Here is a 13,748-nt window from a genome sequence, read left to right as displayed (position 1 = left end):
AAGGGAAAGCAAGTTCACGTTTAACAACGTCATTCTGAAAACCCCGAGTTACGGGCCGCTGGGTAAACCCCCTCTGCAGGCCTTGGCCCGGGAGCCCTGGCCCGGGCGTGGCAGGCTGGCGGGCTGGCGGGCTGGCAGGCAGGGCAGGCGGTACCTCCATGTGTCTCTCCAGCTCCTTGAGCAGCGCAGGGTACTTGTCCAGGCGCATGAATGGCTTGCTGAGGCCGGTGGTCAGCACGAGGATGCCTGGGCTGCTGGCGCCTTTCATCTCCATGAACTCGCCCAGCTCTTCACTGACCACGCGCAGCCACGCGGGGAGAGGAGAAGAGGCCACCGTTAGAGCTCAGAAGGGCCGCGCTCCTGCCCCAGTCCCACCAGGACCAAGAAGTACCACGCGGTGTCCCTGACGGTTCAGAGGCTACCTCTGTCACAGCCCAACACGTGCCGGTTATCTCCAAACACCAGAGGGGAGACCCCCACACGGTGCATGTTCTCGCCCTCAGCCTGAGCAAAACCATGTGTGCATAACACAGGGCACCTGTGGTTTCCCAGCAACCCCATCACGGAAGGCCACCTCTGCGAGGCAACTTCCTGTGGAAGAGTGTGAATGTGAGTGGCCTTCTGAGAGCAAGAACAGGGCCCAGTTACCGGGAACTTCAAGACAGTAAAACGCGTCAGGAGACGCGTCCCGACTACAACGAGCTGAATCATGGCGCTGCCCCTCCAGGTGCTTTAGTCCCTGAAGGCGGTTGCACGATGCAGCACGATAAAGTAACTCACACAGACTCAGGCTTTAAACTTTTAAAAGCATTTTCGCATCATCAGTTCATTGAACCCTCCCAATGTGTGTGAAGAAAGTTCTCCGCATTTGTAGGTGAGGACACCGAGCATACACTCAGGAACCAAACTAGCTCTAAACTCAACTAAACCAGCTCTAAACGCACGTCCTTAACGTCGTGCTCCTCCTCTGCCACCCTCACCGCCTTCCAGCTGACGCTCCAGTGGCAACGCCCCCCTGAGCTGCCCCGCACCGTGCCCTGTGCCGCCCTGGGGGCTCCAGTTCAGGAAGGACCCCAGGAAGGCCAGGGGCGCAGCTGTGGGTCCAGCTCTGTCACCCACACATTTGTGGCTCACGTCTGTGACTGAAACTCTGCGCTGAGGGACAGATGACGTTTATAAAGGGTGGGAGGAAGCCAGTCTGTGCCCCTCACTGCTGCCGAGACGTGTCCCTCCGGACGCCGGGGACGGAGGACACCTGGACTGCAGGCTGTGAGAAGAGGCGGCACCCACCCACTGGGACGGCCGGACGACCTCGGGGTCCTGAAGAATCACTGAGCCCATCCCCCCCGGGGGAGGGTCAGCTGAACCCGCCTCACGCCTCACCTCCACCCCCAGCTGTACGTGGCCACCCGCCCAAGCTTCCTAGGACCAGCAGTCCCACTGAGGGCTCCTGGCGAAAAACGCGCGGTATCCAGGCTAAACCGTCTGAAACTGCTAGTTCAAAAGCGGTGAATACGAGAGGCTCCTACGGTACAACCTAGAGTGACTTTCTGTGGGAGGCGTGACGGCAGAGCTGGCGCTGGCACTGCCCACCTCTTACTCTCAACCCTGCACATCGATTCTGCTGACACATCCAAAGGGGAAGGTATTTGACTCGACTAAACCAACTCAGAAGTAAAGGCTTCCAAATATCAGGCTGAAAACAAATTAATCAATCACTGGGAAATCAGCCTTATGTCTCTTTAGCAGTAAGACCTCTCTCGAAGACAGCTCCTATCTACACTGGGGCTCGTGACGACGTGGTGGCCTGAAGTCGGAACACCGTCCTGGGCTGCGTAAGAAGGGCGACAGCATAGTTAACGGCACCTGCCATCTACCTACCTACCTACACATAGTTTTTTTTCAAAAATCAACCTTTTAAACAAATATACATACACATTTAGGAGCTATTATCAAAATCAAAGCAAATTATAAAACGGGAAAATTTTCACAAGGTCCCCGTTATAACAACTCAGCATATACAAGACACATTTTTCCCACTTCCATCAGAAGGAAGGCTTCATGACGACTTCCTTCCTGCGAGACAGCCTGCCACGGTGGTGCAATTTAAAATACTTAGCACAGAAGCGGCCCAACTACATCTACGGCTCTATGTGCACACGCGCTTTCACAGGCAACACGACCCAACACCTCTGTGCACAGAACTCTGTGCTTTCGAAGAACGGCTTTCCCGGAAAACCACAGGGCTCGGCTTCCGAAGCCAGGCAGGCGATGCTCCGGGACCCTGCTGCGGGGGAGCCTGGCACTGGCACCGCTGTGCACGGTTCCATGCTCTGCCGTCACCCTGTCTTCCCCTCCTTGCAGGGCTGGCTCTTCCAAGCCTGACCCTCAGGGCCGCCTCCTGGCCCACCTCCCCAAGCTCGGGCAGAGGAGATGCACAGGCAGGAACGCGCGTCAGGGAGAGAGACAGAGAAAGGCGACGGCACCGGACATGCACTGTGCATCATCCCTGCCCACGCCACCCTGGGCCTGAGAGAGGGGTCATCGTGCACGTCTGCAGACGGGAGCCACTGCCAACAGCGGCCGAGCCCAGGCGGGGCCCCCCTACCCACGCTCGGCCACTCCACGTCTCGCGCCCACCACGCCCGCCCTAGCCCTCACACATTTTCACTCGGAAACGTTCGCCTCTTCAGATCAGCACACCCAGCCCTAACGAGTGAGCAGAGAGAAATGATGGCTTTATGGAGGAGAAATTTATATTTTACCAGCATTTCTCTGAGTGCTGAACAAATGATCGAGCACAGTCCCATAAAAATGAAGCTTAATGGTACTAACAGTACATTTCGACTCCTTTAAATATAATCCAGTCGGGGCCTTTTCTACCACAAGAAAAATCGTCAAAAAGTCTCTTCAGGCCATTTTTGATATTTCAGTATTATACATGCAATTTCATAACCATAGTTATGGCAGACAATAATGAATAAAACTAAGCAAATTATCCTCATCACCCACCCACCCCCCAAAATTCCCCCCTACAACTAAAATTTTATGTGGAATTTTTGCAAAAGCAAAAGTAACTGAATATTCACATGACAGCCTTGCAATGCCAGATACGTGCACAGTTAAGAAAGGAAACAGAACTTTTTATATATCTTTATAGATCACTGTAATCGTTTTTTTTTTTAGTTTTATAAACAAATTTAGTACTACAATCAAACAAGACAAAACGGCTGGTTACAGCTTTTCTGACAAAGCAAGGCTCTTTCAGCTTAATTTCTACTGATGCTGGCGATCCTTACACAGCATACCTCCCCCGTATTTACTGAAATGACACCATTGCCGGCAACACGGCAACCAGGGGAACACACAGAGAGCCATCAAGTAGCCCAGCAAAAAGCCACAATTAAAGTGCTGGAAAAAACGAAACCCGTAATTCACTCAAAGCAGGCAGCCATGAGCCTATGAGGCTACTATCATATGATAATGCAAAAGGTACACATCAGTTATAATTCAACAGAACTGGTGCTTCTTTTTTTTGCCATCCAAGGGCAGCTGAACTTTTTTTTTTTAACATCTTTATTGGAGTATAATTGCGTTACAAATGGTGTGTGAGTTTCTGCTGTGTAACAAAGTGAATCAGCTATACGTATACATATATGCCCATATCCCCTCCCTCTTGAGCCTCCCTCCCACCCTCCCTACCCCACCCCCGTAGGTGGTCACAGAGCACCGAGCTGATCTCCCTGTGCTATGCGGCTGCTTCCCACTAGCCATCTATTTTGCATTTCGGAGTGTATATATGTCCAAGCCTCTCTCTCACTTCATCCCAGCCTCCCCTTCACCCTGTGTCGCCCAGTCCATTCTCAACGTCTGAGTCTTTATTCCTCCCCTGCCAACTAGGTTCATCAGTACCACTTTTTAGATTCCATATATATGTGTGAGCATACGGTATTTTTCTCTTTCTGACTTACTTCACTCTGTAGGACAGACTCTAGGTCCATCCACCTCACTACAAAAAACTCAATTTCATTTCTTTTTATGACTGAGTAATAGTCCATTGTATATATGTGCCACATCTTCTTTATCCATTCATCTGTCGATGGGCACTCAGGTTGCTTCCGTGTCCTGGCTATCGTAAATAGTGCTGCAGTGAATATTGTGGTTCATGACTCTTTTTGAATTATGGTTTTCTCAGGGTAGATGCCCAGTAGTGGGATTGCTGGGTCGTATGGTAGTTCTATTTTTAGTTTTTTAAGGCACCTCCATACTGTTCTCCACAGTGGCTGTATCCATTTACATTCCCACCAACAGTGCAAGAGCGTTCCCTTTTCTCCACACCCTCTCCAGCATTTATTGTTTCTAGATTTTTTGATGACGGCCATTCTGAATGGTGTGAGGTGATACTTCATTGTAGTTTTGATTTGCATTTCTCTAATACTTAGGGATGTTGAGCATCTTTTCATGTGCCTCTTGGCCATCTGTATGTCTTCTTTGGTGAAATGTCTATTTAGGTCTCCTGCCCATTTTTCAATTGGATTGTTTGTTTTTTTGATATTGAGCTCCATGAGCTGTTCATATATTTTGGAGATTAATCCTTTGTCCGTTGTTTCATTTGCAAATATTTCCTCCCATCCTGAGGGTTGTCTTTTCATCTTGTTTATGGTTTCCTTTGCTGTGCAAAAAGCTTTTAAGTTTCATTAGGTCCCATTTCTTTATTTTTGTTTTTATTTCCGTTACCCCAGGAGGTGGGTCAAAAAGGATCTTGCTGGCTTTGCAGACGCCGCCACCCCAGAACCTTCCACGCTGCCCAACCATGGTCAACCCTACCGTGTTCTTTGACATCGCCGTCAACGGCGAGCCCTTGGGCCGCGTCTCCTTCGAGGTAAGGGACCTGGAAACCAAGAAGTGACTGCTTGTCCAATCCATAAAGCTATGTTAACAGATTGGAGCTGTTTGCAGACAAAGTTCCAAAGACAGCAGAAAACTTTTCGTGCTCTGAGCACTGGGGAGAAAGGCTTTGGTTATAAAGGTTCCTGCTTTCACAGAATAATTCCGGAATTTATGTGCCAGGGTGGTGACTTCACACGCCATAATGGCACTGGTGGCAAGTCCATCTACGGGGAGAAGTTTGATGATGAGAATTTCCTCCTGAAGCATACGGGTCCTGGCATCTTGTCCATGGCAAATGCTGGCCCCAACACAAACGGTTCCCAGTTTTTCATCTGCACTGCCAAGACTGAGTGGTTGGATGGCAAGCATGTGGTCTCTGGCAAGGTGAAAGGGGGCATGAATACTGTGGAAGCCATGGGGCGCTTTGGGTCCAGGAATGGCAAGGCCAGCGAGAAGATCACCGCTGCTGACTGTGGACAAATCTAGTAATAACTTTGACTTGTGTTTTATCTTAAACAAAAAAAAGGACCTTGCTGTGATTTATGTCACAGAGTAGAACTGATGGTTCTGTATATACATTTTCAAGATTCATACTCAGAATTCAAACTAACACAATGTAAGGATCATAAGACTGCAGATAAGACTTTAAAACTGCAAAACACTACGTTTAAATCAATGCTGAAAAAGTATATTGACATATACACACTAACATGTATAAAATAGATAATAAGAACCTGCTGTATAAAAAATAGATTAAATTAAATTAAAAAAGAAAAAAGTATATTCAAGCAAAAAAAGAGATTTATCTACTCCTAAGTGTGGCGGCTTTTAAGACTACAGAAAACGTAGGGAAGCGGGAAAGAGGCTACAAGCTAGGGTCCCAGAATGGAAAGTGAAGGCCAACAGAGGCCACCAGCCCCCCGCGAGCCTCCTCTCAATCCCCCGACTTACGCTTCAGAAGCGGGGTCTGACCTGCGGGCGGAGCGGGCACCCTCGCCGCCCCGGGACCTCAGGAGGGCACACAGGCAGCGCATCCTGCGGCCGCCACGCTCTCTCGCCGTCTCCGGGCTCACAGCCCCAGAGCCTGACCTAGGTCCACCCGCCTCCCGCTCCAGGACTCGCCACGTGGAGGAGGGCAGAGGTCCCCACTCGGAACCGCATCTGTATTCTCTCCCTGCTATTCTGGGAAAAAGCTCCACTGAGGTTTCAGCTACGACACAAGCAGTCATTAAAGTAATAGTACAGAAGGGAGGAAAACAGCACACGCTTGCGAGCATGCCCCTTGAACGTCTAACATTTCAGGAACCTTCAACAGTCTGAACTGCTTTAAATGTCGCCTTCGGCACAGAGCCTCACATCCACCCTCTTTTCATACTTTCAACCCACCCCTAGGGGATCAACCCCTGACCAAACAGAGGGAAGGAGAGAGCAAAATTAAAAAGGTGTGCAATTTTACCCTAACGTTCTGTTTGCTGCTTATCTCCCCCACGGCTGTGTCAGCAATTCCTGAGGAATTTTCAGAGACACAAATGTAATCTCTGCATTTCACCGGTGTGGAACTTCCATTTAACTTGTCATTCCCAGGAGTGGATGCCGGAGCATGTAACTGCATCCATGCTTCACGGTTTAATGAGGAAGGTACATGCTAACAGTGCCCACACTCCCAGAAGCGTGAGGAAGAAGCAGCCCCGAGGGGTTTTCCATCTCGGTGGTCACCGCGTATCCTAATCTCTCTTCTTTCCACCGCCGTGTCAAAGACTGCTTGCTTCGCTGCAGGACTGGAAATGCTTTACTGCAAACGGAGGTGCAGTATGTCAGCACACGGAGAAGCAGTAAACGCCCAGAGTCCAGATAAGATACTAAAGCAATTCGCACTTACTGAGCCTTCATCGTGCTCACTCAGTCCTGACAGTTTCCATGTTCTGCTTCACGCCTACAGTACCCTATGGCCAGCGCTCTCAGAGAAGAGGGGTGACCTCCTAAGACCCACCTGCTTCAGAGAGGCAGTCAGGGCTCCAACCAGGTCTGACGGACCCAGAGGCCCTGCCACCGGGCCCACACAACCCAGGCGCACTCACAGGGATGCTATGTTGCAACCTCAGCTCAGTCTCCGCAATGCCTGCTCCCCAGCACAGTTTCTAAGCTTTAAACCGAACTACTTAGGAGTAAGTTGAGGTGAAATATTTAAATCACAAGCACAGTGGCGTTTACCCTGATGCGACTAACACAATTTCTTCATTTACGGGTTAAACAATGATTGAACTGCTATTTACGGCTGAACTGCTGTTTTCAGAAGAAACCATAAATCTATTCTAAAACACTTATGAATGCAAACGTGTGCCCTTCTGGGAGCAGAAACAGAGCCTCATCGCCCACTCTGTCTGCAGGCCGAGCCCATGGTCCTCGCCTCTGCCCAGGGCACCCAGCCCTACTCCAGGACACAGGCACGGCCTTGTCTTACCAAACAAGCAGGAAATCAATCTGTCCATTGTTTCACTTGTTTCACCGCTGCTTCGGGGTGAAAAGCTAAAGCGAACGGTCTCCAATTTAATGTTTTCCTAAGAAATCCAGGCCTCACTGTAAATGGGCATTTAGTCCTACAGCAAATGCACTTCTGTCTCGCGTGGTCTGGTGTTTACGCGCTGAGAAACGTGATTCCAGCAGCCCGGACTCAGCCTGCAGCCACATTCCAGAACACTTACCAGCTCCTTCAACCCACTGTCCAAAGGGTCCGAATTGAAGGGGAGACTTCAAAACCCATCCTTTTCTATTACAAAAGCACTAAGCAGGATTTCAAAGACTTCCAACCAGTATTTCTCAGGCACTAATTTCGAGGGTAATTAAAATTATCATCTTTGCATAAACGCATGAATGTTCACACTGAATTGCACGTAATATCTGACAGAAACAAGCTGCTCCAGGGGGGACCCCATGACGCCCCTCCCCGCTCGGGGAGGCAAATCCCGGAGACGCACCTGTGCTCCGTGAGGACGCTCACTGCAGACGGGTGGTTGGCACAATACGCAAGGTACAAGGTCTTCATCTGCGGCATCAGGTTTAGAAAGCAGCCTCCGACTCTCTGCTGAGCTTCCGGCATCCTGGAGAGGAAAGGCACAGGGGACCATCCTGAGTGCCACAGGCAGCGGTGAACGCGGGAACCATGCGGGAGGAGGGCCTGTGCACCACCCCACAGAGACGACACACACAAGTCCCAGACTGTATGTGCTCCGACCACGAGCCAGCGGGGGGAGAGACCTGCCTCGGAAGCCGCTCTGCCATAAAGCAGCCAACCAAGCCCGTCCTTTTCTCCAGCGTCCAGATGCCAGGACCTGTGCACAAGTCCAGGATTCCTTGGGCAGTGAGAAAAACAATGTCATGAAGCCTTCAATTGTGTGTAAAATAAGGAGATGTATAACATGTGGCTACTTGGTCGGTAAGGTTTTCTACTGAAGGAGCATCAAGACAGGCAGATGAGAAAACACAACAGCCCTCTTTCCCTTTGGGCAAAGGCTGGAGAGAGTCAGTGGTAGGCAGAGACACAAGCATGCCAACGGGACCTACAGCAACCATCATCATCATCATCATCATCACTGACGTGGGAAAAAGACTCGTCCAGAGCAGGAAAGGCACCTTAATCCTGGGGCAGGACGGGCCAGCTGTCTACAGCATTTCCATGACGCAGTGGCCTAACCCTGACCAGGCGTGTGCTTCTTATTGCGAGTTTCCCCGCTCAGTTCATTGATTCAGATCTGAAGCCAAAGTAAGTGGAGCATCTGCACTTTCAGCAGACTCTTCTCCGGTGTGAACTTAGCCCTAAGCGGGTTTTTAATAGCCTTCAGGGATTAGTCACAGTTCCCTGTATCTGCAGGAGAAATAGTCACTGACTCAACAAATTAACTTCAACCATTCATTCAGGCACTGCAAACAGATTAAAAACAGAGAAAGAAATGATCTCTACCTAAAAAGTGACTGCAGTCTTTTAGGGGAATACGAAACAAGTTCAAAATTAAACTGACTATAAGACAGAGATGATGTCTCAATTTTCTGAGACACAAACTGCAGCAGCCCCCAGAGGAGGACAGCACACACCTCCAGGAGAGGGATAAAGACCAGCATCCTTTCCAAGTCACCAAGGACCAGGCATCACACACAGCCAAGAATGCCTTCCTCAAAGACACACTGAGACTACCTGCTTGCTACCAGGATCCAGACACCTAAGACACATCTATTGAGACTATTACACACTGACATTTGAGCAGGTGATGGTCATACTCAGACACAGTGAAACAGGAGGAGGCTGGCTTCTACAACAAGAAATCCAGCAGGGAACCCCGACTGCCCAGCCGAGGGGACTGAAAGCAACGGCAATGATGGGATGTCAGAATTTGGGCAACAAAAACAGAACACTGCTGGAGACAGGGCACAGGAAGACTAGAGATGCACTATCTAAATGATGAAGTTACTGCAACTGCATACACACTGCTCAGTGCTGGGCTATACACTGTCACGACGTCATTTCCCACCTGGTCCAACACCACAGCCCCGATGCACTCAAAGGAGAATGTAGTTTAAATCTAGGTCTAGGGATGTTCATTTCTTACATGTCCATGGATTATATATGGACAGTGACTTCACTATACAAGGTTTTTTCTTTTTCTTTTTTTCCTTCCTTCCTTCTTCTTTCTTTCTTTTGACCTGTGGAGCCTTGGCCCTAGAGTTTTATGACCTCTCTCAGACCAGTTCTGCAGGAATTCACTACACGTGCCCCCCGTCAGTTTATAAAGCCCTCATAATCCATCAACTCGCCGGAAGGCACCAGCAGACGGAGCTCAGAAAGGTTATATGAGCGGTCCTAACGCGGAGCCCAGGTCTTGCGCCAACACGCCTCACACGTGACACCGTCTAGAGCACTGAAATAACGGGGCCTGCAGAATTCACAAAGATCAGCAACACGGAATATGACTTAAGAACTGAAACACAGGATTTTCACTGTGGTTCTCTCTTGTGCTTCTAGAGGTGGTTTTTAGAGCGTGACGACGTGTAGGCAGGGCCCCCATTGGGGTGTGGAGGCCACAGGGCTGCTTGTCAGCCACATCCACCTGCAGCCTCCTGGTGGCCCATCGCCAGCTCTGACAATGGGTACGGGGTCAGCAGTGGTCTGATAAGTATGGTTTTATCACTGATATGATGACAGGAGGGATGTTACTAATGGCCTGATAACAGGTGGTTGTTACCAATCAGTGGTCTGATAAGGGGGGTGCTATCCACCGAGGATCTGAGAACAGGTGGGGCGTTATCAATGGTCTGATAATAACAGGCGGGTGACACCGACAGTCCAGCCAATAGTCTCTGTAGCAGGAGGGGACAGCCAAGGGCCTTCCTCCTTCCCTAGAGTGAAAAGGAATGAATCCCAGGAAAAACCTGAGAAATCAGAACTGCTACACCATTCTCCCCCAGAGCACATTTATTCCCGCTGGTAATGCTAGCTGGACAGAGAGGGGGTTCACAGTCCGGTAACCACCGATTTCCAAGGGGAGATGAAGACCAGCACGAGGGCACGGCTACGCGCTAGGTGAACCTCAGCATGCGGTTCGGCAGACAGCATCGAGAGAGATGTCTACACGAGTGGCCACCAGTGCCCACGCGTAGGAGCCTCAGGGGCCACCGGCAGCCCCCGGCAAGTCCTCTCCTGCTGAACCCCAAACCCTAAACGTGGACGACCCTCTTAAGGGTGCCAGAGCCCGGAGAAGGAGCAGCGTCTGAGGCTCTGGCGGGAGGAGTCCCTTCCCACCGGCCAGCAGCTCTCTCGGGCTCCCCACCCCGGGCCATCTGCCCGAGTCCCCGCACACGCCACTGGTCTGCCTCACTTTCTAAATTCCCTAGACTCTTAAGGTTTTAGTGCTGGACATGTGCTTTCAAATCACGTTTCTGTGGAATCTTGCAGTCTCAACAAGTAAGGAAATTATGGCAAGAGCTCCTCAGGGGCCTCCCAGGTGACATCATGGCGGGCCAGGGGCGGAAGGTCAGTTTCTGGCGCTGAGTCCACCGTGGAGACTCCGCCACTGAGGTCAGAGGCGAGTCCCACGACCGGAATCCCCTGGGTCAGTGCGCCATCAACCCCAAATCACCTCCACAGAAGCTCAAGTCCTGCGCTCTTCTCTTTAATAAGGATGGCCCAGGCAAAACCAGAAGCGTGCTCTGCAGCTGAGCCAGTCTGTTCTGCAAAGTTGAATATTATCTCTGGATCACCCACGCTTGCTATTATGTGGATGGTTCAAGAAAACAACTTTCAAACAAAATGAACTACATCCTCTAGTTCAACCTTGTATTTTGATAATAATCTAAAACAAATACTATTTTACTGTGAAAATGTTACAGCAATGGTCTGTTATAAAAATGAATTTATTTATATCTTAAGATACGCTTTATAATTAACTTTTGAACAAAATCAATACACAATGTGTATTTAACCAACAGCAATTACACTAAATGCTTATTTATTAAATATTTTCTTCTATAAGCTGAAGCCCTACAATATATGAGAACTGACGGGAACTCAGTCTACAATACACTAAAAAAGAGTCTGCAAGTAAACAAAGCGCAAATGTGCATGTAAAGAAACGCGGGGAGAGGGGCAGGCTGTGGCCGGGACTGACTGTGCCCACTGGGCTGAAGGAACCAGCGGGGTTTCCGTAAGAGGAGCAGCAGGAGGAAGTGGACCCAAACGGAGGGCACAGCAGGCAGGGCCGGGTGGGGGGTCACCTCTCGGCACCCCTTCTCCCCGCCCAGGGGGCGGCGGGCAGTGACAGAGGCCGGCTTTCTGGGCGACGGCACAAGGCAGGGAAGGAGCGGGAGAGACGGGCGGGAGCCCATCGGGGACGGACCCCGTCAGATGCCACCGCTTGGGAGCTCATCTCCTCACTTAGCTCCCCGCCACGAGGCGGCCTGTACAAGCACCTTGAAGGCCAGTCTGTAAAACACAGCTGTGAAGCAACACGTGAGTAACCGGGCACCACCAGAAGCTCCTGAGCAGAGCTCGGACCAGAGGCTGGTGGAGAAATGGACACGCATGGGGCCCCCTGGAGGTTGAGGCCTGGTCAGGAGTCCATGCAGGACGCAGGGAGGACGAGGCCGGCCTGAGCCAGGGCAGTGTCAGCACAAGGGCAGGGCAGACGCTCCCACAAGAAAGGGAACTCCTTTCAGGCCAGAAGAACGCTTGGAAAGAGAATACCAGCTACAAGAGCTCTGGGCGTGGGGTGATCCGTGAGGGAGGGGGAACAGGACAACTAGCAAACCATGAACGAACGAATGAATGAGCACACAGGTAAGTGATGAGACAGGCTGGACCACCCCCGGACAAGGGCGGCTGGCACGAGCTGCAGGGACCTCGGGACACGCTTGATCCTAGAAAACCCAACCACGGCGACATTCCGTCTAAAGTCACTTTTACAAAAGAGAAGTCAATCTTACTAACAGGAAGGGTTTCTAACTACTCTTTGGAAATCACCCTACAAGGTGCCCGAGGGCGGGGCAGCCCAGCCCTGCCCTGAGGCTCCCCTCCTGCCTCTCGGGCAGCCCATTCCCCCCTCGGGGCTCTCTCCCCCTCCAGAATCCTAACCCCACATTTGGGCTTGGCTCCCATTCCTGGCACAGAGCTCCTAAAACCCCTGTCATTTCCTGAGTGACAGGAGCATCTTCTGTTACCCATACCGCGCCCCTTTAACCACACCGGGGCTTGGGCTGATCCCCCAGACGGCTTCAGGATGGGGGGGCCTGCCTGGGGAACCCACCACGTGATTGGAGGGTGGGGACTTCAGCCCACCCCAGACCTCCACGGAGGGGAGAGGGTTCTGAGACTGGGAGGATTGCCAGCGGCCAATGATGTATTTAATCAATCTTGGCTCTGCAACGAGACTGCCGTAAAACCCCCAAACGCCGGGGCCCCGGGGCTTCCGGGCTGCTGGACACATGAAGGTGCTGGGAGGGTGGTCCCCAGGGAGGGCATGGGAGCAATGTGGCCGCCCACAGGGTGGCACGTAAGGCACGAAGCCGTGCGCACCCCAGGCCCTGCTACACACCGTGCTCTCTCCCTCTTCGGGGTTCTTCACCCCTGCTTCCCCGACCCCGCTGGCCCCAAGCCAAAGAATCACCACCCGGGGGAAGCCTTTCTTCTTTTCCTGAATAGTCAGTAGACCCCTCCTGTGAAAATAGTCTAAGAGACAGCTTTTACTATAAAAGTTGATATACCCCAAAGATTCAAAATAACCTAGTTTCCAGCAACTTCCCTGGCGCAGTCAGTGGTTAAGACTTTGCCTTCCAATGCAGGTGGTGCAGGTTCAATCCCTGGTCAGGGAGCTAAGATCCCACATGCCTCGTGGCCAAAAAAAAAAAAAAAACCCAAAACATAAAACAGAAGCAATATTGTAACAAATTCAATAAAGACATTAAAAATGGTCCACATCAAAAATAAAATAAAATAACCTAGTTTCCACCTTTAGAAATGTGAATTCTACAATTATGCTAAACCTGATCCTTTAAATACCATTTATATCAATCAATCTGAATTTTGCAATTTTTAGCATCTTACTTACTTGGTACATTCTTCTAAAGACTGTACAAGCATTTGCTGGAAAGAACATATTTCTTCTAGATTTCCCATTAAATATGAAGTGTTTGCTGAACTTAACCTGGAGCCGAGAAAACAACAGGAGAAATAAGTGAGCAGTTGTACTTACATTCCTCTCCTCTCCCAGCCCAGCACCCTATTAAAAGTCTAATAAACAAATTGCTCATGTCTACAGGAAACTGCTGCTAATTTTGTTCCAGTAGCTCAGCCTCTATTCTCTGAAAATACGAAG

At 50.6% G+C, this 13,748-nt stretch overlaps 1 protein-coding gene and 1 pseudogene across 4 annotated transcripts in view; one reads left to right on the top strand and one right to left on the bottom strand.

The window, feature by feature from the left end:
- The window catches only part of ARHGEF7 (Rho guanine nucleotide exchange factor 7), a 132,330-nt gene that overhangs the window by 27,803 nt on the left and 90,779 nt on the right, over positions 1 to 13,748 (bottom strand). For all 3 annotated transcript variants that reach the window (XM_082602482.1, XM_082602480.1, XM_082602481.1), the window contains exons 8-10: positions 13,482 to 13,577; positions 7,866 to 7,988; positions 155 to 293 (exon numbers count right to left, since the gene is read on the bottom strand). In XM_082602482.1, coding sequence (XP_082458608.1) covers positions 155 to 293; positions 7,866 to 7,988; positions 13,482 to 13,577 — 358 coding nt within the window. The remainder of the gene's footprint in view (positions 1 to 154; positions 294 to 7,865; positions 7,989 to 13,481; positions 13,578 to 13,748) is intronic.
- On the top strand, positions 4,757 to 5,391 carry LOC309792713 (peptidyl-prolyl cis-trans isomerase A-like; annotated as a pseudogene). The gene is made up of 2 exons (XR_014296224.1): positions 4,757 to 4,882; positions 4,950 to 5,391. The product of XR_014296224.1 is annotated as a peptidyl-prolyl cis-trans isomerase A-like (transcript).

This window comes from Mesoplodon mirus (assembly GCF_964341445.2).
Source record: "Mesoplodon mirus genome assembly, chromosome: 17".
Classification (NCBI taxonomy): Eukaryota; Metazoa; Chordata; class Mammalia; order Artiodactyla; family Ziphiidae; genus Mesoplodon; species Mesoplodon mirus.
Note: the sequence above shows the minus strand (reverse complement) of the source record. Positions and strands in the feature narration are given on the sequence as shown.